A 25,202-nucleotide genomic window follows, 5' to 3' on the forward strand; every position below is an offset into this window, starting at 1 on the left:
GGGCGGCGGCAGCCACGGCGCCCGCCAGGCCAGAGACGCGCGTGAACTTACAAGCTCCGTCTCCGGGAGCACCGGGGCCCAGGCTGCCCACACCCCGGCGGCCGCAACCTTGCGGCGCGGGCTCGGAACGGCCCAGGCGAGCTCCACCTCCCGAGGCGCCCCAAGGGGCCCGGGGAAAGGGTGCAGCGGCTTGGGCCCGCCCCGCGGCCGCGCGACCAATGGTCGGCGCCGCCCCGGCCACCTGCCCCTACCTTAGGGGGCGGGGTTACCTGGGCCCCGCCCCGCGCGGCTCGGATTCCCGGGCCGCTCTTCCTCCTCCTCCGGCCCCGCCCCCAGCACGAGGCCCCGCCCCTTCGAACCCAGAGCCCCGGCCCCTCGTGATGTCACGGCAGCTTTGATACAAAGAGCCCTTCGGCCCACGCGGGTCTCCCGGCAACGCGCGCCGGTGGGGGCGGGGCCGGCGCCTTCCACCGGTGCCGAACCATGCGAGCAGCGGCGGCTCGGATCAGACTTGTCCCCGCGCCCTCCGCTCGGCCCGCCGCGTCCCCGTCAGCTCCGCCGTCCCGCGCCCGCCCACTTCTCGTCCTTCCGCACCGACCACACCGACCCGCGGCCGGACGTGGGGATGCGCACCCAGCCGGTCCCCGGGGGCCAGGTAAGCGGTGTCCGGGAGGCTCGGGCTCGCGGGGCCCCGGCGACGCGCACCTGGCCCGGCCCGCGGCCCCGGGACCGGGGAAGTTGCCGGAGCGCGGAACTTCGCCCGCCCCGGGAGGGTGCGCCCTGTCGGCCCTGGCCGGGGAGGTCGGGTTACCTGCGCTCGGGCTCGCTGGGCCACAGGGGGGACGTCGCCGCCCCCGTCGCCCCCTCCGACCCTCTGCCCGCGCCCAGGTGCGAGGTGGGACAGCGCCAGCCCCGGGGCGCGGGGAGAGGCGACCAGTTCTCTCCCCGGCGCCGTTTCAGAAAGTGTTTTTAGGGGGACCTAGCGGGCTGGGAAGGAGGCGCGTTTGCCCGGACGCCTCCCTTGGGAGATCGCCGCCCCCGCGTCCCACCTCGGCTGCTGGCGCGCCTGCCCCTCCGGGACCCGTGTTGCCCCAGCTCCCTGCCCTCGGCCCCGCCGAGTCCCGAAGCGGGCCGTACACGGGCAGAGTTGTCCCGTAGCTCTTGGAGGCTGCACCGACCCTGTTCCCGGGCTTCCGTCGTCTCCCAGGGGCTCTGCCAGGCAGGAGAGAGGACCAGCCTCGTTCGGGGCTGGGCACAGGGCCCTGCGCCTTCCCAGCCGAGAGGCTCCCGAGGCCGGAGGTGTGCGCGGGCTCCCAGCTCCTAGCTCTCTGAGCCCCAAGAGCCGGCAGGTCCTCCCCGGTAGTAGCTGCTGTTGTCACAGCCGCTTCTCTGCGGGCGACAGGCGTCTCTGAGGTCTTCGCAGGGCAGCCTCTGGAGAACGGGCGTGTGTGCTGCAGGAACCCTACCCAGCCCCGGACTTTATTTCTTCTCAGCCTGCACACCCTCCAGTGTAGTCTTTCCACATTTCTCCTTCTCCCTAGACCTGCTCTCCCACAGATGGCTGGAGGTGACACATCTTTCAGCCCTGAGGGGCATGCCAGTGTTCCTTGACTGATCTATAGGCCGCCTCCTCAAAGGAGAGTAAGGGGGCAGGGTTCCTGCTCTCAGCCTATAGGACTTGGATGGCGGCCCTCTGGGCTGGTTCCTGGTGATCCCTCAGACCTCTGTGCTGCTTTCCTGGAGGCGGGTGCTAACCGCAGGGGCTCCTGGGAAGGGGCACCCCCAGGTCCTGTCCCTGGTGAAATGTGGTTACAGTGGTTGCCAGGGGGTGGGGGGAGGGTACCAGTTGTGTTTGTCTCAGACCTCTACAGTAGGGTTCTCTGTAACCGTCTCACCCAGCCTTGGTAGAGTCTTTGAGTTGCTGCCATCGACTAGGGTCTTGCCACCCACCTGGCACCAGCTTACTCAGATAGACTGGCCCAAACCTTACCCTGCTGGGCTGGTATTCGTGAAATGCTGACTATGTGCCAGGGGCTATAATATGCAGACACTTCCCTGCCCTCAAGGTGTTTGAAGGCTGTTGGGAGACTGATAAATGGGGACTAATTGCTCCCTGTCTAACCCCGCCTCCCCAGCCCGCGGGCAGAATCTCTGAGGTCCCCATGACTAGGCATGTGTGTTGCCTGCATGTCCCCTGCGGGATTCTTGAGTAGCAGGCAGGTGCTTGAGCAGATACCTACTGGGGAACAGCTTTGTAATTTGGGGACTCTGGCTTTGATGGAGGGGTGGGGTGGATGACTAAGGCCAGTGTGAGATAAGAGTGTGCCTAGGGGAGGGACACGACTAGCCAGGTCAGGTGAGCAGGCAGGAGGCGTGACCTTTGCTCCAAGGAGGACCAGTGAGAGAGGTGAGAGAGACTGTCTGGAGCCTGTCCATGGGACGGACTTTCAGTCTAGCAGGGCAGGAAGGAGAGGAAGTTAGGGTGCCTGGAGCAGCCTGCACTGGGGAGGCACCAGGCTGCAGCTTGAGAACTTGTGGGTGGATACTCTCCTGGCCGCGACTCTCCCTCCCTCCTGGCCTCTCTCCAGAGCTTTTGGACCCCTCCCCAAAGCACACTGGCCCCTTCATGGCCTCCTAGGCTCCCCCCCCTCCCCCCGCCGTGGGACAAGCTACCCCCACACCCAGGGCTTTCTCTTCGGCTGTTCGTCTGGGGCCCTCACCCTCCAGCACCCTCCCCACCCCCCATAAAGCTGGCTAGAAACTTCCTTTCCTAGGGCTGCATTCCCTCCTCTCAGGTGGCCTGTTATGCCAAGGGATGTTGCACAGCTGATCCTGCTCTAGGGAGCTTCACAGTTTCACTTCACTTTTTATATATTTTAGGTGTGGGTAGGGAGGAGGCACAGGGGAGCAGGTGGGAGAGGCTCCCAATAAAATAGCAGGTGAGCAGTTCCTGGGAGGCAGGCACCTCAGGGACTCAGGACCTTAGACAGGGGAGGGACAGCCTGGGCAGAGGGAGCCCACCCTCTGGCCCTGTGCCCTGTCCCGGTCCCCCAGTGCAAGGCTCATTGCCTTTAGAAAAGGAAGCATCTGTCTGATCTGCCTGCTGCCTGGTGTTGGCAGTGGGCACAGTGCCTTGGCCTTGCCAGGCGTGCAGGATCCCTGGGCTTGGGCTGTTTTCCTCTGTGTCTGGACTCAGCAACTGGGTGTGGGTGACATCAAGTCACTGGCCTTTCTCATGAGGAGGACTGCTCAGGTCTTCCTACTGCCCAGTGCCACAGCTGAATAACATGCCCATGGCCAGCCAGGCACGAGACAGGTGTGTTCATTGGGCAGGTCCACCTGGAGTCCTTCTGGACGTTGTGTGAACATGTCTGCTGGCTGTGGTACACAGTGTTCTCCATCAGGTGCCTTCCAGAGGCACAGATCCTTCCCCATGTCTGTTCGCCCAGCCCCCACCAAGCACATTGCCCAGGCAATTCATTCATCCAGCAATACTTTTTTTAAAATAAATTCATTTATTTATTGGCTGCATTAGGTCTTCATTGCTGCACATGGGCTTTCTCTAGTTGCAGCGAGCAGGGGCTACTCTTCATTGTGGTGTGCGGGCTCCTCATTGCCATGGCTTCTCATGTTGCAGAGTACGGGCTCTAGATGCATGGGCTTCAGTCGTTTCAGTACATGGGCTCGATAGTTGTGGTGCACGGGCTTAGTTGCTCCGTGGCATGTAGGCTCTTCCTGGAGCAGGGATCGAACCCGTGTGCCCTGCATTGGCAGGTGGATTCTTAACCACTGCACCACCTAGGAAGTCCCTCATCCAGCAATATTTGAGCATCTAATTTGTGTTAGATTCTGTGCTAAGCACTGGAGACAGCAGCGAACCAGCCAACAACAACCCCTGCCTTCACGGAGCTCACATGACAGCAGAAGGCAAGCAAACAGGTAAAACTTGCAGGTGAGAGATGGCGGGAGAGAGAGAAAGCAGCGGGAGAGAGAGAAAGCAGCGGGAGAGAAAGCGGCGTCCTGGGGAGTGCTGGGTGAGGAGTTATGTTTTTAAACAGAGTTGGCAGGGAAGCCCTTGCTCAGAAGGTGGCCTCTGACCAAAGAGGCCCAGGCAGAGGAAGCAGCAACTGCAAAGGCCCTGAGGTGGGACCGCGGCTGGTGAGGTGCTTCCGTGGAGCTGCAGGGAGGCCGCTGCGACTGGCGAATGAGCCAGGGGCAGGGGCAGAGAGGCCGGGGGCGCCTGTGCTGCCAGGCAACGGCCGGAATCCCAGGAGGAGAGCAGCAGTACAGTTAAGACTAGACCTCCCCGGGCACAGAATGCGTTTCAGTGCTCTGTCCTCTTCAGACGCTTGCTGTTGAGGGGCTTGGGCGTGAAGGTGTTCCTTGAGTAGAGGTGCGTGTGGCCATTGCTCCGTGGACCCCTTGCCCTTGGCGCGGGTCGGGTCAGATGAGCCTGTCAGAGTGAATGTGGAAACCGGCCTCAGCAGACTTGTTTCCAGCAAAAACCGCCTGAATGGTGTCCGTAGAGCAGGCGGATCGCAGTCAGGGCTGTCCCCCTGTCCCCAGGGCGCGTGCTGTGGGGGTGCGGCAGGTGCCACGCCCAAGACCCGCCAAGCAGCCAGCAGCCCTCACTGGTCCGCGCTCTGGCTACCCCTCCCTGAGCCCTGCTTCCTCATCTCCTCCTTGGGCTCCCTGACCTCCCTTAGCCCAGGGTGCCACCCTCTTTACCCCCTCTACCCGCGGGCAGGTAGCAGCTCACTTCTGTGCCCCTGTCTCCTTAGGAGCCCAGCAGGGGCGCTCACGCACCTGGACAGCAGCTCCAGGCTAATCTCTGTATAGCCGAGGGCCCCGAGTGTGTGTGTGTGTGTGTGTGCGTGTAGTGGAAGGAGGAAATAGGCATCCAGTGTGTGTGTGTGCGTGTGCGCGTGCGCGTGTGTGCGTGTAGTGGAAGGAGGAAATAGGCATCCAGAAACCAGTGCATCCTCCGAGGGGACGCATGAAGGTCTAAGGGGGCAGCTCGGTGGTCCGGAGCTGGGGACTCCGGGTGACCTTGGCCCAGCTCCATCTGGCAGGCGATACAAGTAATACTGACATTTCTAACTCCGCTTCTTGACTTCCTTCAAGAAATGGGAAGTTGCCCGACTGTTGGGCATATTTTTAATTGATTCAACCTGCTTCTTTTTCCCAGACAAGTGGGTTCTTTCCCAGCTATGTAAACATGATTCAAATGAAAACAAAGCTCTGTAGCAGTTATTAATATCTGTGGCTCTGCTTATGGGTGCTTTTCTCTTTTAAGGGATCAAAAAGAGGAAGGCCTAAACAGAACCAGAGTGTGGGAGAGTGGGTGGGAGCTCTGTCACTCTTGAGTCATCTTTTGTCACCTCCACCTTCCTGCGCTCTGCAGGCCTAATCACCATAAAAAGGGACTGCGTGTGTGTTTCATGTCACCAGTGCTGTCTGCAGTGGACCCAGGATAAGGGAGCTGAGAGGGGTCTGCCCTCAGCACCAGACTTCAGTCTCCCTCTTAGGACAGGACTTGCTTACCGGTTTTCCTAGAATGCCCTCCTCAGGACACAGGTGCCTTCCTCTTGTGCTCAGCTACCCAATGCCTATTAAAGTAGAAAAAAAAAAGGGTTAGAGCCAGAAAACACCTGGGTCTAGATCCTGGCTCCGCCACTTGCTAGTGGTGGGACTTTTTAGGCAAGCTACCTCGCCTTCCTGAGCCTCAGTGTCCGTGCCTGTAGAATGGAGGGATGATAGTATCCACCTCACAGGGCGATGATGCAGATAAAATGGGCTGCTGTGACCTAAAATACCCAGCGTGGGTTCTGACCCTTGCTCGGTTGGCGCCTGGTGGATGGTGAGGTAGCTAGAGGCAGGATAGTGTGGTCCCCAAGAGCCTGGGCTCCAGAGTCAGGCTGTCGGGTCCTGGCTCCGCCGGTTGCTGTTTATGGAATCTTAGGCAGATTATTTAACCTCTCTGTGCCTCAGTTTCCTCGTCTGTAAGAAGAGGATGATGCCAGTACCTCCCTCATAAGGTTGTTATGTGCGTCAAATATGTAAAAGTATGAAAAGCATTGAAGACAGTGCTTGGCATATGAGCGAGCTGTTATTTTGAATTCCTTCAGGCTTCTGCTGGTTTGATTCTTGTGACTGATAACCTTAGCACCTAACAGAACTTCTTGCAGGGAAGATGTCAGCCCCCAAACAGGAAAGCAGCAGGGGGAAAACACGACGCGAGGACCTTTACAGGAGGAGCAAGATTCCACTTCCTCAGCTTCTGTGCTTTTAAATAAACCAACTTGGCCTTTGCAGGTACAGACTCTGAGGCTAGATGAGGTGACCGGTGCCTGCCGGAGAGGCAGTCTGTGAATGAGATGCAAAGCATGTTCCCAGGTGGCGGCCGTCTTCCCGGGGCTTGGTGTGGGGCTGTGCCTCGTCCTTCCTCCCAGAGGCTGCCAGCTCTGCCGGGCCGTGGCCCCTCTACCCAGGAGAGGGGTCTGCCCCTTGGCCCACTGCCCTTCACCTCCAGCCGGGGCCTGCTTGTCTGTCCACCTGTGCTCAGCTAGGAAAGCCAGCTTGGAGCAGGGCTGCCCGTCTGCCACTGCCAACGCAGTCCCTGCTTGATTGAAGCACTGCGGCTCTTAACTGGCTGCAGGCCCCAGGAGATCTGGAGAGGGGCCGGCTCGAGAGGTGTGGGCTGTGCAGCCACCCGGCCATGTCCCGTGGCTGCCCTTGGCAGTTTTCCAAGGAGCAGACCTACCTGTCTGTCTGGCTTGGCCGCTCAGAGGTCTGCAGCTCCGTTGAGGTGAAGCTGGCTGGGCTGGCTGGTCAGGTGGGTGGTGGTCAGGACAGCCTCTGGCTGACAGTGTTGAATAACCTCGAATTGATGGCCTCCTGGCGAGATGAGTGTTCTTGTTGACAAGGCAGGTCTGGCTACGGCATTGTTGTGTGATTATCTGCAAGAGTTATTAGCAAAGAAGGAGCTCACAGCACATCTTCCCTTCAGTGTACATGCGCCTGCACACCGTCAAAGGAACTGGCTGAATCCTCAGTAATACACTGTATTTTATAGATTCTAAGACATACTTTTTCCCCACATTTTACATCTCAAACTGCTATGTGTCATACATTCGCTGGTGTGTTATTTAATTGACAGTGCCATTTCTTGGTGTACTCGAAATAACTGCATTTTAAAATCAAAGGCATCTTGGATTTGATGAAACACATAAGCTAGGTAACCTCTAGAGAACTTACATAATTTGCCCAGTTTCTTCGAGGAAGGGAGTAGAGCCACCTTGAAGTGGTGGGAGGATTTATGAGGTGACATTCTGATGTAGTTCAAGGGAGCTTGAATATCAGGCAGACCTGGGGTCAATTCCCAGCTTTACAGCTCAGAAGCTGTGTGACCTTGGGAAAGTAGAGCAACCTCTCTGAGCCTTAGGTTATTCCTCTACCAGATGTGGGTCGTGGCTCCACAGTCATCAGGATTGTGTGCAAGGCACCTTTCCCTGTTTCTCCCTTGCTGGGTACTGTCTAAGGTCATACTGCTCCCTTCCGTCTGGGTTGAAAGGCAGATGAAGACAGGGAATGGGTCCCTGGCCTTCCCAAGGTAGCAGAGGGAAACTGGCTTCTTAGGTCAGTTTATAATCCTCGAACATCATCTTTTCCTTCCTTCCCTCCTCCCACTTTGCTTGGGTTTTCATTTACACATGTGTTTCCCTTTAGCAATTTTCTTTCAAATCGCTCTCCTCTCCCTTTCTGTAAAATCTTCCCACATGTAGCCTCTTTGAAGCTCTCCGTGGTGTGAAAGGGGAAGGGGCTGTGCACTGGGGCCAGGGTGGCACACGCCACAGGAGCCTCAGCTGACAGTACTCAGTGGCCTGGTGTGCTCTGGTCCCCGCAGCCTTCAGCTAAAGCCCAAGTTCTGGTGCCACCAGCCCGGCTAATTTCCTGTTTCTGTGGCCTGCGGGGCTCAGCCTGAGAGGCCGCTCCAGTGCTGAGTGTTGGACCCTGCCACGGCCAAGAGTATTTAGCATTCCTGTACCCTCTTTGCTGTATCGAAATCAGACCTTGTTCAAATCCTAGTCCTGCTAGCTCTGTGATCTTTTCAAGTTAGTTAACCTCTCTGAGCCCCAGCTTTCTCATCTAAACTATGGCTGATGCACAAAAACAGCCGGCACATGCTAGGTGCCTAATAGATCTATTCTTTGCTGGTCTTCCTCAAATGTTTAAGACCACCCTGTGTTTCTTTAGCTGGGTGCCAAGGGCTCTGGAAGTGCCATCCAACAGTGTCACTCCAAGTAAACGCCCTGAGACAGGTGGAGGAATTCGGGGGAGGGAACAGCTCGGGTCACGGCACGGGTCCTGTGTGCGGGACGTGGTGGGTGGGCTGGCTGGGCTGCCGGGAGAGGGAATGGGGTGACCGGTCAGTACCTCGGCACCTGTGGGGGTGAGATTGACAAGGGGGGCTGCTCACTAAGGGAGGAGCAGGGCTGGGGGAGCCGCAAGGCGAGGGCTCAGCGAGAGACGCTGGCTGGGGGGCGACTTTCAGAGTGGACAGTGGTCTTAAACCTTCTTTTTGTCAGAGGTCTTCTCTTTGCCTCTCTTGAGACCCTGATAAAAGCCGGTAGCTCTACTTCCTGAGGTTCGTGTACAGTGTCGGGGGTTCGCAACCCCCTTTCGATGAGGAGGTGTTGGGTCTCTAGCATAAAGGTGGACCTCAGTCCTTTGGATGTACCAAGGGGTGCAATGAATTAAGCCAGCCCTAAGAGAAACAGGGCTGCGGGTGGGGCCGAGCTTTGCTTTCAAACAGCCTCTATCATCTGGTGCAGTGGCCCCTCTGGGACCCCAGGAGGCAAGGCTACCACACAGCTCCTGGCTGGGGATGGGGGAAGCCAGCGTGTTAGCTGTGCCGAGGTTGGGATGGGAAAACTTCCCCCTTTTCTCCTTAAAATGGTACATAAGGGGCAGGGCGGGGAAGGTGAGGAAGACAACCCAGCCGGCGTGTGCCTCCTTATCCCGTGTCCCAGGGAGAGTCTTGGGAGCAGACACAGGGCTCACTGGGGGAGGGTGCCCAGAGGTGGCTAGAGGTCTCTAGAAGCTCAGTTCTGGGCTGGGGGTGAGGGACGTAGGTGGAGGGGTGGAGGGAGGGGTTTATCCTCCCAGATACAGTGACTTCCTAACTGGGGCTTGTTCAGGGACAAGCATCTGTGGCCCAGGGAGGAATTGTGTTTAGGCGTAAGGAGCAGCACATGTCAGGGCTTGGGGGGTGGGGGTGAAGCTGAACAGGAGCTTGGGGTAGGGAGGGAGGGGGCGGGGCAGTGTCACGGCCAGGGGGCGGGGCAGTGTCACGGCCTGGGGCCGAGACTGCCAGCCGGGGCTGTGTGTGCTGGTCTGAGGAGTCAGGACCTGGTTCTGCGGCCGGTGGGGAGCCCACAGGGTCTTTGAGGGGGTCTTGGGGGACTTCAGTCGTCTTGGCCTCCCTGGGGGCCTCCCACCTGTGAGCCCCAAGCTCAGAGCCTGAGCCCATGGCTCATGGTCAGACCTGGTGCCCTCCCCTGCCCCCACTGCGGGGTGGCTTGGGGAGGGACCCGAGTCCGCTCAGCCTGCCCTGGCCAGCTGTGCGCTGGCGGTCCCGGTGCAGGGCTGCAAGCCTGGAACCTGCAGCTTGAGTAGCTGGACCTGGCAAAGGCCGCAGGACAGAAAGGGACACCTGGACTGAGCCTTCCGGGAGCACTGCCTGGGACTCTGGGCTGATGGAAGGTGCCGGAATGTTATAAAGACAGAGAGCCTGGCTGGGGGGCTCTGCAGGGAGGGGAGGAGGAGAGTCACCCTGTCGTTGGCCTGCCTGATCCCACTCTGTCCACTCTGGGAGGACAGGTCAAAAGGAGCCTTGGCCGGCAGCTGTGGGTGAGCCCTGGCACCTGCTTGGCCTCTCAAGGCCCAAGGGTTTCTGTGGCGGGGTGGGGGGTGGGTACCCAGCCTGGCTTTAGACTGTCAGCTGTGCTCAGGTGCGAGCGCCCGACCCTGAAGGTCGTGTCATTTGAGGTCGTACCCCCCCTGAAGAAGTGCAGCTGGGCCCGCCTGGTGGGCTCTCGGGGTGGAGAGCTGGCCCCTGCTGTCCCTTACCCAGCCTTCACTCTGAGCTCCTCTTATCAGGATTGTAACACGGGGGCCCCCAAGACAAGCCCCACAGACTCTTGGCTGTGTGAGTCATTAAGCCCTCACTTCAAACAGCCACATCTTTAAAAGCTATAATTTGTAGCCCAAAATAGTTGCCTGTTCAGAGAGCCAGGAGAGCCCTTGATGCGCCCCCTCTCAACGTGCAGCCTGTGAATTCGTCTCTGACGTTTGAGTTGCCCTCCACGTGGCCTGTGGTTTCCTTGGGGGGAGAGCCGTAGATACCGTGGCTAGTGGGAACTGGGGCTTCCCGGCGGGGCACTTGGGGAATCGTGTTTGAGAATTTAGAGGGGTGATGAACGTTAGGGTTCCCGATTCAGGTTCCCGTGGCTCCACCTTTCTGTGTGATGACAAATGGGCGTGGAGAGAAAAATCACAGCATCACTTCAGGGCAAAGTGGATTCCATTCTCTGGACACTGGATCCTCATCTGTAGGGAGGAGACAGTACTTACTTGCAGGACTTTTAGGGGAAGAAAATGGGACAGGCCTCGGTAAAGCACGCAGCAGACGCTGGCCGTGTGGTCGGTGCTCCCGGGTCTCACCTTCCTTTCCTTGCCTCCTCTCAGGTGTGGCTCCACCTGATCGCTTGCAGCCAGATCTTGTTTGCATATGGGTTCGGGGAGGTGGTTGCAGGGGACTCAGCCAACAGGAAACACCTCCCTTGACCTGCAGCCTCTCCAGGCTGACATGCCTGGAATTCTTGGGGCTGGCCGCTGGGTTTGGTTTCCAGATGTGGAAGCAATTTAAGTTCTGTTTTCATAATCCCCAACAGTTTGCCTCCAAAGTCCACATTCTCATTTGAAAATCAAGACCTTTGGCTCTACTTCAGGGACAGGGGGGAGACTAGGTGGTCTGATTGAATAATCCTTTTTGCTCAGGAGGTAGTTTCACCGGGGCTCTCAGACCTGGGACCCTGGGCTTTGTTGGGACAGTTTAGACCCCATCAATGGCTTGGTCCCCAGGGGAGCAAAAGTTGACCCTGGGACCACCTCCCTTGGGGATTTTCCTTGGAGGTGGGTCACTTAGCCAAATGCAGCTGCAGCATCTGCCTAGCCTCTCAGTCACCATCACTGACCCTAGACAGCCTGCTTGTGGGGAGAGGGGACTCTGGTTCTGGCCGTGTCAGGGGGAGGCTGGCATCACAGCTGAGCAGGGTGCCCAAGTGTCCCAGGAGTGGTAAAGCACCCTCCTTCCCAAACTGACCACAACAGAGGGAAGAAGTCTGCCCTGGATTTCAAGTAGCCAGAAATACTGCCTGGCATGGAGAAACTGGTAATATCTTGCTCAATTACTGGGCGCTGCTGGCCACAGAGGTAGCATAGAGGCTCTGTGGTTCCAGGGCTAACTGCTGATCTCTTGTCAACCAGTCACTATTTAGGCAGAATAACTTTTGCATCTGTGTTGTAACTACACTATATACAGTTCTGGGCAAAACAAAAATTGCCTTTGCAATTTTAAATGCCTCTGGCTGAACTACACACACACACTTTAAAATGAAACTGTAATACCTGTGCTGTTAAGAGAACCCAAGAAATGGAAATAATTTACTTGTATCCATATATAAACTATGAAACATTGTCCTGATAATCGTAGATCTACCAGGCTTCAGTGTCAGCAAAATACAGTCTCTTTAGAAGCAGCAGTATCTCAGAATGATCATGGAAGAGAAGCCAACAATTCCTTTGAGAGACCAGAAAAAAAGACAACCCAGGTTTCTTGGCGAGGTTCTGGAGAACCAGTAGTTACTTCTCTATGGAGGCTGAATCGAATTGACCTTGAAGGAATTTATTCTTATTATCCAGGTGGGAAGGTGGGTGGAAAACAGGGACCTAGCTGAGGGGTCTCCACGCAGGCTTCCTAGAGGAGGAGGAAAGTGTATTCGTTCTAGGGCCACCCTAACAGTACCACAGGCTGGGTGCCTTAAACATCTGAAGTGTCTTTTTTCACAGTGCTGGATACCACTGTCCAAGATCAAGGTGTCAACAGGGTTAGTCTCTTCTGAGGCCTCTCTCCTTGGCTTGTCTTCTCCATGTGTCTTCACATGATGGGGTGTGTGTGTGTGTCTCTGTGTCTGTCTGTCTGTCTGTCCACGTCCTAATCTCCTTATAAGGATACTGGTCATATTGGATTAGGGTGACCCTTATGACCTCATTTTAATTTAATTACCTCTTTAAAGACCCTGTCTCCAAATACAGTTCCGGTCTAAGAGACTGTTGGTTGATTGGGGGCGGGGGACACACTTCCGCCCATAGCAGAAAGGTTCTCTGGAATCATCCTCCAAGCTGGAGGGCGGGGGGCAGGACAGAGCCTGGCATCCAGGAAGAGCCCGAGCGGAGGGGAGGCAGCTCTGCCTTCAGCACAGGCCCACCGTGGGTGAGGGGCCCTTCGTTCTTACAGCTGGAGCCACCCCTGTCTCTTGATCTGATCATTTGTAACCTAGACAGCTCACCCTTATTCTCAAGGGTTGGTTTTTCCCGAGGAGGTTGTGCGGGTCCTCCAAGCTCCCTCTTTCTGCTGACTCTGCCTTTAGGATAGCTTTATGTATGTGTGTATGTACTTAGGCTGTGTTGGGTCTTCGGGGCTGTGGGTGGGCTTTCCTCTAGTTGCGGCGAGCAGGGGCTACACTTCGTTGTGGTGCTCGGCCTTCTCATTGCGGTGGCTTCTCTTGTTTCAGAGCGTGGGCTCTGGGTACGTGGGCTTCAGTAGTTGTGGCACACGGGCTCAGTAGTTGTGGCTCGCAGGCTTAGTTGCTCCTTGGCATGTGGGATCTTCCTGGACCAGGGCTCAAACCCGTGTCCTCTGCACCAGCAGGCGAACTCTTAACCAGTGCGCCACCAGGGAAGCCCTTCATATTCCTTTTATTTTCAAAAAGTTTTTTAAAGTCTATTTAGGTCCTTCATGCATGTTATGTTTGTTATGTTGTGTTTGTTATGTTATGTTATGTTACTGCGCCACGTAGCGTGCCGGATCCTAGTTCCCCAACCAGGGATGGAACCCACACCCCCACAATGGAAGCGTGGAGTCTTAACAGCCAGGGGAATCCCCCATATTCCTTTTAAATGGAGCTAAGTTTATTAGAGATTTTACACCTTTCCTTAACAGTTCAGCGGGTTTGGGGCAACTATCTTCCACGCTTTGTGTGTGTAAGGTTTACTTCTAACTTATTAAAAAAAAATGAGACCTGTAAGAACTGAGTATGGGAAGCCACTGTAGGTGGAATTGGCCACCGTTCTTGGCCGCCACCTTGCATAACTCCCTGAGGTTTTGCCCTAAGCAGTGCCCTACAGGGGTCACAGCACCCGCTCCCCAGCCCCCACGGCCTCAGAGCCCACCATGCAGCCCCTGCAATAGCCATGCCTCCATCACCACACAAGGGAACCCCACGGTGTCTCGAGGGGAGCCCAGACCAGCCCCTGCAACCAGGACAGACCATCATGGAGCTGGTTGTGGAGGAAGACAGCAACCAGGATTCACATGCCTGGCTGCTCTCTGGTGCTGCTACCATATTTGCTTTATGTCTGTATGTAAGGTTGTTTTTTTTTTCCCCTGAATCATTGGAAATAAAATTATGAAAGACATTATCAAAATGAAGGGCATTTCTCCTTCAAAACTAGATATCATTAACACACCTAGCAAAATCAAGCATCGTTCCCTAATATCACCCGATATCTAGTCCATGTTCCAGCTTCCCTATTTGTCCCCAAAAAATCTTCAACAGCTAGGTGGTGGTTTGCTTGCTTGCCTGCTTGCTTGATTGAACCAGAATCTAATCAAAGATAACATTCAGTTTTTATGTCTCTTGGTTAATGGAAAACAATGGTCCTCCCAGTGCGGCCCTGGGACCAGCAGCAGCATCACCTGACAACTTCTTAGAAATGTTCATTAAAAAAAAAAAAAAAGCCTATTTCAGCCTATCGAAATGCACATTTTCAGACCTCACCCCAGACCTGCTGAATCAGAAACTGATTCAGTCTGAGCTTTAACAATCTACCCCACCCTCCACGTGACTCTGATGCACGTCGAAGTTTGAGAACCACTCGCCTAGAAAAATCCCCCTCCCTCTTCTTAAAGACGTTCAGTAAAAACCAGGCCAGTTGTTGTAAAAGGTGCCACGTTCTTTGTGTGTGATTGTTTCCCCGTGGTGATGTGTAACCTGTTCCTCTTTCCCCTTTAGAAGAGTTTAGATTTTAAGGCTTGATTAGAATTAAGTGTTTTGTAAAGACTATATGATAGGTGATGCTGTATGAGTCATATTGTAACATATCAGAAGGCCAGTGTGTGATCGTTCCTAATTAGAGGTGCCAGGTTTGATTAAAATGACAGTAGCCTGTTTTCTGCGTAGTAGTGGCACTGGGGGTGGGGGTGGGGAGGTTGCAGTGATCTGTAGGGTGATTCTTTGGTATTGTGCAAGTATCCAAATCCTTATCAGCCTTTGATCTAATGGTTTTACTCTATAGCTGTTGGGTGTGATGTTCTGTTTGTATCAGATCAAGCTTCTGTATAAATCCTCTGTCTCCCTTCTAATTCTCTTTTGTGCGTGTGCTGTCATTTACTGAGACATGAGTTAAAATCTCCAACTTGTAGTTGTAAGTTTCGCTTTGTGTATTTTGTTTGTTTTTCTTTTTTTTAGGTGTGCTGTGTGGCTTGCAGGATCTTAGTTCCCCGACGAGGGATTGAACCCAGGCTCCAGCAGTGAAAGCGCCGAGTCCTAACTACTGGACTGCCAGGGAATTCCCAATATTTGTCTTTTTTTTTTTTAATATTAAAAAAAAATTTATTTATTTGGCTGTGCCAGGTTTTAGTTGCGGCATGTGGGATCTAGTTCCCTGACCAGGGATTGAACCCGGCCCCCTGCACTGGGCGCACACAACCTTAGCCACTGGACCACCAGGGAAGTCCCCAGTACTTGTCTTTTAATAGGATGGTTTGCTGCATTTTCGTTTAATGAATTACTGATATGGTTGAGCTGTTTAGTATTTGTTTTTTCGTTTGTTCGCATCTGATCTTTGATTCTCTTTTCCTCAGGTTTTCCTGAATCCTTTTGGATTACTTAAGCATTTTCTATTCCATTTTTTTCTCCATTAGATTTTTAGCGACAGAGTTTTATTTTTATTTTTTAACTGGTACCTTTCGACGTGCTCCAGTGTGTTGTTATTGGAAGGGAAGTGGGGACAGAGGGCTTGGAGTGTCTGCTGCGTGGGGGGATGACCCTGCTGTGACGGGCCTTTTCAGCAAGGTCAAGGGTCTGACCCATTGCCCAACGGGCTTCAAAACCAGATCTCGTTGGCCCTTCCCACACCCCTGGGACTCGAGTGCCGCCTGTACCCACAGATTGTCCCTACGCGGACACACAGAGCCAAGGTGCCAGCTGATTCATTCACAGTGAGCGTCACGCTCCAGCATGAGCTCAGGCAGCCCTCCTCCTTGTCTGCAGGCTTCTGGGAAGCTCGTCCTGATCGGAGGATGCTGGGTGAACCTGGACCCGCGGAGCTAGTTGGAAGGTCTGAATGGGCATGGCGTGTTCTCCAGCTCCGGTGCCAGCGCAGTGTGGCCCCAGGGCCTTTGGGGCAGGCTGGACATTCGGGTCGGCTGGACGAAACACCCTTGGCCAGTGCCTGGGTGGTCGCTGGCAGAATGCCCCCCAACCCTTAAGACTCCAGCCCCTCTGCTCTGCTGCCCGTCAGGGAGTTCACCCACCTCTGGTCTTAGTTTGGCTGCCAGGGGGCCTGTGCAGTATCCCTCATTTCTAAAGTTTCTCTGGGAGCTAGGTCACGTCGCCCTTTCCCTTGCACTCCTGGGACGCTGCCTTATCAGCAGCAGTTGTGTTGGGGGAGGGTGTTGAGATCGGCCAGAGAGACCGCTGAAGCGTTGCAATTAAAACATTGAATAAAAGGCAGCGCGGGCTGCCACACCCCTTCCATCGTGGTGGTGTGTGCAACAGCCGATCAACTCATCTGACCACCTTGGCTTTATGTAAATGCGAGTTCTTGAGAAACACGAGCATGACTTTCTCTTCTGTTCCACAGCTGGTGAAGGCCAGATCCTGGACTAAACCAAGTCTGCCCAAGAGCCTCCGTCTCCCCATCTGCAAAATGGGCTGGTTTAGTACCCCCTTCAGGGGTGATGCGAGAATCAAACCCTCTTCGTATCTCCCATTTGAGACTAATATAATAAGCTCCTGAGGAAACCCAGTTGTCACTGTTGTCCCCCTCCTGGGACCTGTGGGTCCACTTTATGACGAAAGTAGTGTAGCTGTTGGGGCGTCTACACTAAGATCCTCTCCTGGAGGCTCCTGAATGGGAGCCCAGTCGAGGGTGGTCTTGAGCTGCTGGTGGAGCCCTCCCTGACGCGAGGGTTCAGGAGGTGGACCCTGGAGCCCCTGGCTGGGAGGAGAGAGCCTGGAAGCTGCTTTGGCTGCCCCACCCCTTCACCCCCCGGGAGGGAGGTTAACCAGAGGGGACTCTTCTCTAGCCCTGGGGGTGGGAACATGGCAGTGTATCTGTCTGCCTGACCTTGGCCTCCCCATCAGAGTGGGAAGCTCGGGCTACAGGGCTTTGACCGCGTAGCGTGAGGTCAGTCCCCACGGCTGGCTGAGACGGGTGATGACCTCTGATGGTTTGGTGACCTGGTGCGCCCACGTTCGCCCTTGGCCCTGTGGTGGGCAAGCCGAGGCCTTGTATCTGAGTCAAGACTGCTTTTGTTCAGAAGGCAAGGCGGAGGCAGCAGCCTCCCCGTGTGGACCCTTAAATCCCCGCTTATTCCCACCCTCGCCCCTTGACTGGCACCCGGGCGAGCCTCTGCTGAAGCAGAATCTCCTATCAGCCATCGAGGAGCACCGGCCGCCGGCAGCGTGAGGCCTGGCTTCAGGGCAGGGGTCAGCCGCCAGGAGCCGGGGTCGGGACGGCGTGCACTGCTGCTGGTCTCTGCTGCCACCGCCCTTGCATGGTGAGAGCTGCTGAGCCCCGGGGCGCGCCGGGGATCCCGGCCCAGGGAACCCCGTCCCCTCCCTATGCCCCTGGGGCGTTGGCACCAGCAAGGTAGCTCCTTAACCTGAATCCTCTGCTGCTTGTGGGAAAGACCCAGCGAGACCCTGACCAGGCCTGTCGCTGTTCATGGGCTGTTGGCCCGCTGGGAGGGCGAGGGATTTGACCCCCTGCCCGGCCCCCCAGGCCTGCACAGCCTCGCCGGGCAGCGGGCTGGCCTCTCCCCCGCCCTGGGCTTGGCTCGTGTCTGTCCCTCCCCCCTTCCTTTCCTGCAGTGGGGTTCCACGTGTGCCCGCTGGTGCCTGGCAGCAGAGGAAGCTGGGATGTGCCCGCCGGAGCTATTTTTACCCAGCCCGGTCCCCACAGAGCTGTGCTTTGGCTCCACGTTACTGCCTGGGGAGTGGAGTTGTTGCCAGGGCTGGGGGTGGATAGCCGGAGCCTGGGAGCCTTGTGGGCTCCCTTGCCCAGGCAGCATCTCATCCTAACACTTCTTAAAGGGTACAATTAATGCACAGAGAGACCTTCCAAGACAGTGAGCAGAAGACAGCCTTGGTCGGGAGAAAAGAGGCACCTGGCCTGTTTGTGGAGGACAGGCTTTGCACCTTTGGGGTCTGGCTTCCAGAAGCTGCACCCAGCCTGCCTTCACCCTGTATGCCACTGGGGTCAGAGGGACAGGATCCTGGGGGCTAAAGAGAGGCCACAATGCCAGGAGGCACCCCTGGCTGTCTTCTCTAATACAGTGAAGACAATAATAGCTCAGACTGGTGCACTTTCTGCTCAGAATATGTACCGACTCATTTAATCCTAATAGTCAACCCCATTCCATGGATGGGGAAACTGAGGCACTGAAGTTCAGTAAACCTAAGAGCGCAGAGCTCGTAAGTGGTGGAGCCGGGATTTGAACCAGTCATGCCATCACCAGAGCACGCTCCTAACGCCACTCTGCCCCTGCTTTTTGCTGTGTGTAGAGCATCCGTGAGATGTGCGGCATTGTTCTAAATTCTCCACGGCAATCGTGCCAGGTCGGTATTTCCATCCCTGTTTTTAGAGGCGCCTCAGAGGTTGAACAGCTGGGTCACAGCCAGCCAGTGACCAAGCGGGATCAGCACCCAGGCCTCAGGGTCCCCGTGCTGGCTCTCCCCAGCTAACCACCAGCAGTGCAGGTTGGGCTCTGTGCTTCCTGTGATGCTGACCGTGGGGGTTCAGATGTAGAAATCCTCATGTTTACCCCTTTAGGGTCATCTCTTTCCCCGGGAATGTGGAAATGGGGTCACCTGGCGTCTGTTAGTTGCCAGGAAAATGGGCCAGGTTGGGGAGGGGGAGGACCAAAGGAAGTGGTTGAGTCTGGGCCCCGCTGCGCCTCCTCTGAGAGCGTGGACGGTGGGGCGTTGTTGGCCTCTTTGAGGCTTGGAAGGGCCCCACAGGTACGGATGCTTGGCCTTCTCACCAGCCATGTGAATTCAGCTCGTAACTTCCTACAGAGGAAGAGGGGACTTTGGGGCCTGCAGGCTGCTCCTGAGACTGGAGAGGGGCTCCCCAGGCAGGCTGTGAGCCTCCAGGCTCCTGCTTCCAGCCAGGGCCAGCAGCTTCCAGCTCCAGCTGGAGACAGGTGTTGCGGGGGCGGGAGGGTGGAGAACACGGGAGCTGCAGACCTGTCCTGCCAGAGTGGCTGGCTGGGCCTGTTTGCCTAGCCTTGGGCCTCAGGACTCTCCAGAAACCCCAGTCTCTTGAGGATGACCTACCTCCTGGCCTCCTGTCTGTCCAGGCTCTCACCCGTTGACCAGCCAGGGACCTGTGGGCTGTAAGGGCAGCTCAGCTTCTGTGACATGCAGCCCCTAAGGAGGCTGGATCAGGACTGAATGTCCCCACAGCTGCCAGCTCTCTGGCGCGTGTGAAAATTGTCGTGTGTCGCCCTTAGAGTAGCCTCCACCGTAGAGGTGACTGTCCCCGTTCTGCAGGTAAGGAGTCAAGGGCTCCAGGGTCTCTTGCTCAAGGTCACACTGCTTGTGAGCGGCCGGGCCAGCCAGTCTCCAGGTTATCGCCCTCACCCAGCCCCGTTCACAGGGGTGTCCTGGGGTGCCTCGGCAGGGTGGGTGGGGGTGACCTGGAGTGCGCTAGACATACGCCAGCCTCGCCTGTGTGGCCCTGGGGGGACGGGGATCTCCGTGCAGGGCTGGCGCCGGGTCCTGAGAAACTGCGCCCTGGGGGTACAGGTCACCCACAGAGGTTGCCCGGAGCGGCCTGCTGAGGACACTGTCCCTTCCCTAAAGACCCCCTGCTCAAAAAAATCAGACAGCCCCTTTCTGTGAAATCCCACTCCCCACCCCCCTGGTCCTGCCACCCTCCAGAGCGGGCCTAGGACCCGGGACCGCCAGGCGTCCTCTTGTGCCCGAGGAGCTCGCTGCTGCGGAAGGAGGTCTGGGTGCGGGCAGCATGGCCTGGGGCGAGCGGGCAGCTCTCGGAGTTCTCAGCACAGAAGTGCCCACGGGCAGGGGGTACCCTGTGGAGCGGTGTCCTCCTGCCCCCACTTCCCGCAGCTCCGTCCCGGGTCCCGGGGCTGCCGCAGCCCAGGTTCCCGCCACCCGGCGTCGGCCTGGGGCTGGTCAGGGGCTCCGGAATCTCACAGCAGCAGCGGGGTCTGCCTCACCACCCCCGGGCGGATTATTCTTTAGCTCTTGCACATTTCCCAGAGATCTGCCTCTTCTCGGAAGCACATGTGACACGGGGGCTCCACGGGGGCCCCGCTGCAGGGTAACGGCCTCGGGAAGCCCATGCTGTGAGGTCCAGCATCTTCCCAGGCCTTCCGGAAACCCTGTGAGGACAGTACTTTTATTATTTCTGAGTTCTTCCTTTCCGTCTGAAACTTTATCTAAAATATATAAAAGAAACTGGCTCCAAAGGGTTTCCGATGTGACTTTGGGTCTCCTCACCAGGGAGTGGTGGCTCCAGGTGGGGCGAGAGGTTGCCTTCCAGCACCTTCCAGCAGCCACCCCTGCTTGCCTCCCTTCCTGGAGTGTTGGGATCAGAGCAGGCTGTCGCCCAACCTCAGCAGCAACCCCTGGCCTGGACCTGGTGCTGCACTCAGCCCTTCCCTGGAGGGCTGGGGAGCGTGTAGGCCGGGCTGGGACCCAGGCCCCCAGGGAGGATCACGGGTGACGGGGCCACCTTTGTCCAGGAAAAAAGCCAAACCCGTACCATCTCAGACTAGCCAAGGTGCAGTTAGCTACTTTTCTTGTAGCTATCTTTATATTATTTAAATTGGAGGGAAAACTACAGATCTTAGTGGGATGGAACCCTATGGCATCGATATGTTGAAAATGCATTTAACCCACCTAACCTGCTCAGCGCCATAGCTTAGCCTAGAATACCTTAAACAAATCACCCAGCACAAAGCCTATTTTTTAACGAAGTGTTGACTAGCTCATGTAATGGATTGAATGCTGTACCAAAAGTGAAAAGCAGTGGTTGTAAGCATATCAGTCGTTCACCCTCATGATCGCGTGGCTGACTGGGAGCTGCAGCCGCCCGTCGTCAGGAGAGCGTCCGACCTCACATCGCTAGCCCGGGAAAAGAGAATGCCTATCACTTTCACACCATCGTAAAGTCAAAAAATCATAGGCGAGCCATCGTGAGTTGGGGACCGTCGGCACTAGAAATGGTTTTGAAGTTATAATTAAAATTTCCACTTGCTTTGAGCCAACAATTGTGGGTTGAATGAAGAGGTGTTGCTGTCGGGAGAACAGCCATTTTTTAAGAGAAAAGGCTGGGGTGTTGAGAGAGTGCGTGCACACGTCTGTGGAGCGGGTGGTGGAGCGGGTGGGGAGGGCGGTGAGGGGCTGGGACTGGGCATCTCAGGAGCCCGGCTCCAGGTCTCGGCGGGGCCCGCTGTACCCGGGAGGTTCCAGGCAGCCCCCTCCCGCCCCGAACCTCATCCTCCCCGTGTGTCAGATGGAGAAGATGAATCCTTCATCCTGCCCCGTACGCTCCCTGCAGCTCTCCCAGGGCTGTTGTAAAAGATGAGCAGTGTGTGTGCGTGAGACAGACAGGACACTTTGTCAGGTGTGAAGGGCCGCGCAGCTGTGGACCTTGCTCAGTCAGAGGGTAAAAATATGCCCAGGAGCAGTGGTCTAGTTGGGAGGCAGGGACCACTGTGGGGTGTCTGGCCCCTGCTACTGCTCCTCCTGTGGCTGAGACAAGCCACTCAAGGCCACTCTTTCCACTCTGGGCAGGGCCTTGGACCAGGTGCCAGGTCCCACGTGGGCCAGGTGTGGCTGTGGGGCCTCAGGTGAGGGGGGCTGTTGGTCCCCACCTGTGTACTGTGGGTTGGGTGTCGGGACAGAGTTCCTGGCAGAAACTCGGCCTCCGTTATCTCAGTGTCCAGTGAGGCAAACTTGAGCTGGTCAGAAACCAAGCCAGACGGTTCATCACAGACGCTGGCCTCCACTTGGCCCCCTGCCTGCCTTCTGGGGGCAGGGTGGGCGGCAGCCTCTTGGGGACCCCTGCCGATGCGGTTCCCTGGGGTAAAGCACAGGCGTTGGTGACTCACAGTCCAGTCCCAGCCCTGCCGCTGACTCCCACGTGGCCCCAGGCAAGTCACTTCACTTACACGGAGGGGGAAGGAGACCCACCTCTCGGGGCTGTGACGACGGGACGAAACGCCCACTTGCAAAGTGACCTAGCCGTCTTGTGAGCCACAGAGCAGGGACTCCCAGCCAGCGCTGCCTTTCCCCTGCCCTGTGTCCAGGAGGGTGAAAAGCTGCGGGTGGAGGAACAGAGCACGCGCCTTGCTTCTCCACGAGCCCCAGCTCTCCTCCGAGGGCCTCTCTCCGGGTGACCATGCGCTAACCCAGAGCTTCCCTTCTGAGGGCAGGAAAGGGGCGGGTGGCATGTGGAAGTTGATGCATCAGGCAGAGCGCCTGGGTTTCATAATTAGTAGTATGTCCCCATAATGTGTGTCTCCTCATGGTCACCATGGGGTTTGAAAATTCATGAAGCGTGAGTTGCATCAATGATAAATGGAACCAAGTGAGCGGTGGCCAGAGGCGGGCGGGGTCCTCTGCCTACCAGCCAGGGGACTTCTAGCAGGTTACTCGCTGCGTCCTGACTTCCTCGTTAGTAAAACAGGGATGGGAATCCCCGTCCTGAAGGGTCATGAAACTCAAATGGGGTAGTATATTCACTCTCAGCTTGGTCTCCAGAACGTGGTGGTGGTTCTGTAAGTGTCGGTTTTCTTTTGTTTCTACTGGGACAGCTTCAGGCTTGCAGACAAGAGCTTGCTTAGGACGGAGAATCTGATACGGCTGGGAGCCGTGTGGGATTGGATTAATGACAGGTAGGTGTGAAGGGCCGCGTGAACACTGGGGTGAGTTTAATTACACAGCCCCTCGGCCTTCGCAGTCGGGGGCGCCTGGCTGCCTGATGCCTCTTTACTGGTCCATCTGGTGCTCAGCCTGAGTCATGGCGCAGGCAGGCGCCAAGCTCATTTAATCGCCATCTATTCTTAGTCCTGGCGTGTCTTGGTGGGGATAGACCCCCTGGAGGGCTGCCTGCTCACCAGCAGACAGCTGTGCACGTCTGGGCGGACACAGCCAGCCGCTCGCTGACCACCTTCCTTGGATGTCCCTGATCCTGTCCTTGTCTAAGGTGCCCTGAGGCTTTTTTACAGCCCTTGGTACTGTTAGCCCTGGGGCTGGAGAAAGCACCTTTAACGGGGGCTCTGCCAGCCCTAGGTGAGGAGCACGCCGAAGAACCTGGGGAATAGTTGACATCTCGGGTGGGAGCACCTCCTCAGAGGCAGAGCAGCCCTGAGAGATGGTTTGCACTTGAGGAAGGGCTTAGGTAAACTCTGAGTAAAGCCAGAGCTCTTCTCCTGTAGGATGGTTTTAGCAAAAGTTTTGGGGAAATCTTTTTTTTTTTAATTTTATAAATTTATTTATGTATTTATTGGCTGCATTGGGTCTGCGCTGCTGCAAAGGGATTTCTCTAGTCGCGGCGAGTGGGGGCTACTCTGCGTTGTGGTGTGCCGGCTCCTCATTGTGGTGGCTTCTCTTGTTGGGGAGCACAGGCTCTAGGCGTATGGGCTTCCGTAGTTGTGGCTCACGGGCTCTAGAGCGCAGGTTCAGTAGTTGTGGTGCACAGACTTAGTTACTTCTCAGCATGTGGGATCTTCCTGGAGCAGGGCTCGAACCCATGTCCCCTGCATTGGCAGGTGGGTTCTTAACCACTGGGCCACCACAAAGTCCTGGGCAAATCTTTATGGTGCACCGACATTGTGCCAGGCAGGGTGCTAGGCACTGAGGACCAGCCCAAAGCTCAGACTTGAAAGACCTAGAATTCTTACTCCCCAGCGTGGCTGTGGCAGGGCCGGGACAGACCTGTGACTGGGACTTATCCATTGAGGTCCTGCTGTGACACAGCAGACCTGTAAGATTCCATTGCCATTCTCAACTTACAGAGGCCAGAACTGAGGTTCAGAGATGTTATTTGACATGTTATTGACAGAATCATGGGGGGCAGACCCCATTCTGTGCAGTCCCTGTAACAGGCTGCCTCAAGCTCTGCTGTGTCAGAGTTGTTGTCATTGGGGCTGTGCCTTTTTCATCACCAAGAAGCCTTATCCGAGTCATTTGGCTTCCTGTGCAGGCTTTGTGGTGGGGACCCTGCCAGGCAGCCCAGGGGCCCTGGACGATGCAGCTGGCTGGCTGTGGCCCTTCTCCGTGGATGGCTGTCCCGGAGGTTTCTACCCCTCACTGGGCTTGCACGAGAGGCCCCCGAGACGAATCACCTGCCAGGGCCTCACACCCGAGGTTTCAGTGTCTGGGCCTCCTGGCACTGCAGTACCCACCGTCCCTGCCATCCCCAGCCCTGCTGGCATCCTGGTGGTCTGAGGAGCAGTGCTGAACCCCGGGGAGCCAGGCTCACTCGCGCTGCCCCCCTCTGTCTTCCCCAGGGCAGCGAGGTGCCGGACCCCACCTTTGCTGATGGCGAGCTCCTCCCCAGGGAGCCCGGCTTCTTTCCCGAGGATGAGGATGAGGCCATGACGCTTGCCCCACCCGAGGGCCCCCAGGAGTCGGACATGGAGGGCCCCGTGGAGAGCACCCGGAGCCTGGAGGGGCCGGTCGGGATTCCTGCCGAGGAGAAGGACACAGGGCTCGGGGGCCTGTTCCTGCCAGAGGACAAGTAAGTTAAAACTGCCTGGAGCTCCACGTGTCAGGAGAAGGCCATGTTCACGGCCAGCGATTTGGAGACGGAGGAGAGAGCTTCCGGTACAAGTTTACCATACAAAATTGCCAGTTTTTAATCATGTTCAGCCTTCAAGAAAAAGGCAGTTTCGTGTGTTTCAACCTAATCTATCTTCTCAGTGCAGGTGTTCTCAAACCCCGGTGGCTCTGGGAGTCACACTGTTCTGGGGAGGGGGCCCTTTGGAGTTGTTCACCTGTGTTGCTTCGTGGAAGCGGTCCGTCCACTGTACCCGTGGCCAGCCAGCCCAAGGACAGCTGGTCATGTGGACCACAGACACGTTCACTTGTTGGCTAATCACCTGCCAGCCGATCATGCCCGTCGTCCTCTAGGGCCAGTCACCAGGAGGCAGCCAGCAGCGGTGCCTGCCGAGCGGTTTAGTAAAATTTGTAGGAGAAAGAAGTGAGGAATGTGATGCATTCAACCCAAGGTGCTAAGGAGCCTGAGGGCACATAAATAAGGAAATAAATAAAATAAGATGGAGACACCAAGAGACTTGATCCATATTGCCCTATCGTTAACGCTGTGATTCTTAGGTGGAAGCCAGGGTTCCTCGGGGGCATAGTTTGAGAATCACCGTTTCCCATTTTTGAATGCAGACGCTTAGTAGGTTGGAGACATCCTCGTTTACGAGTAAGAACACACAGCAACTACCGCACGACGACACAAGGGAAGATATGTTTGGGCAGGTGATGAGTTAGTTGCACTTCTTTGTTCTTAGGTTGTAGACAGAGTTCAGCCAGCCCCTGACACTGTCCCGGCCTCACTGGGTCACCCGAGAGAGGCCTGGGGTCTCT

General features: G+C 56.5%; 1 protein-coding gene across 1 annotated transcript in view; it reads left to right on the plus strand.

The window, feature by feature from the left end:
* The first annotated feature begins 358 nt into the window (after window positions 1–358).
* The window catches only part of RAB11FIP4 (RAB11 family interacting protein 4), a 40,753-nt gene continuing 15,909 nt past the window's right edge, over window positions 359–25,202 (plus strand). Inside the window, exons 1-2 of the mRNA XM_057716457.1 lie at window positions 359–655; window positions 24,116–24,345. Of these exons, the coding sequence (XP_057572440.1) occupies window positions 626–655; window positions 24,116–24,345 (260 nt within the window). The 5' untranslated portion in view covers window positions 359–625. The remainder of the gene's footprint in view (window positions 656–24,115; window positions 24,346–25,202) is intronic.

This window comes from Hippopotamus amphibius, chromosome 17 (genome assembly GCF_030028045.1).
Source record: "Hippopotamus amphibius kiboko isolate mHipAmp2 chromosome 17, mHipAmp2.hap2, whole genome shotgun sequence".
In the NCBI taxonomy this organism is placed as follows: Eukaryota; Metazoa; Chordata; class Mammalia; order Artiodactyla; family Hippopotamidae; genus Hippopotamus; species Hippopotamus amphibius.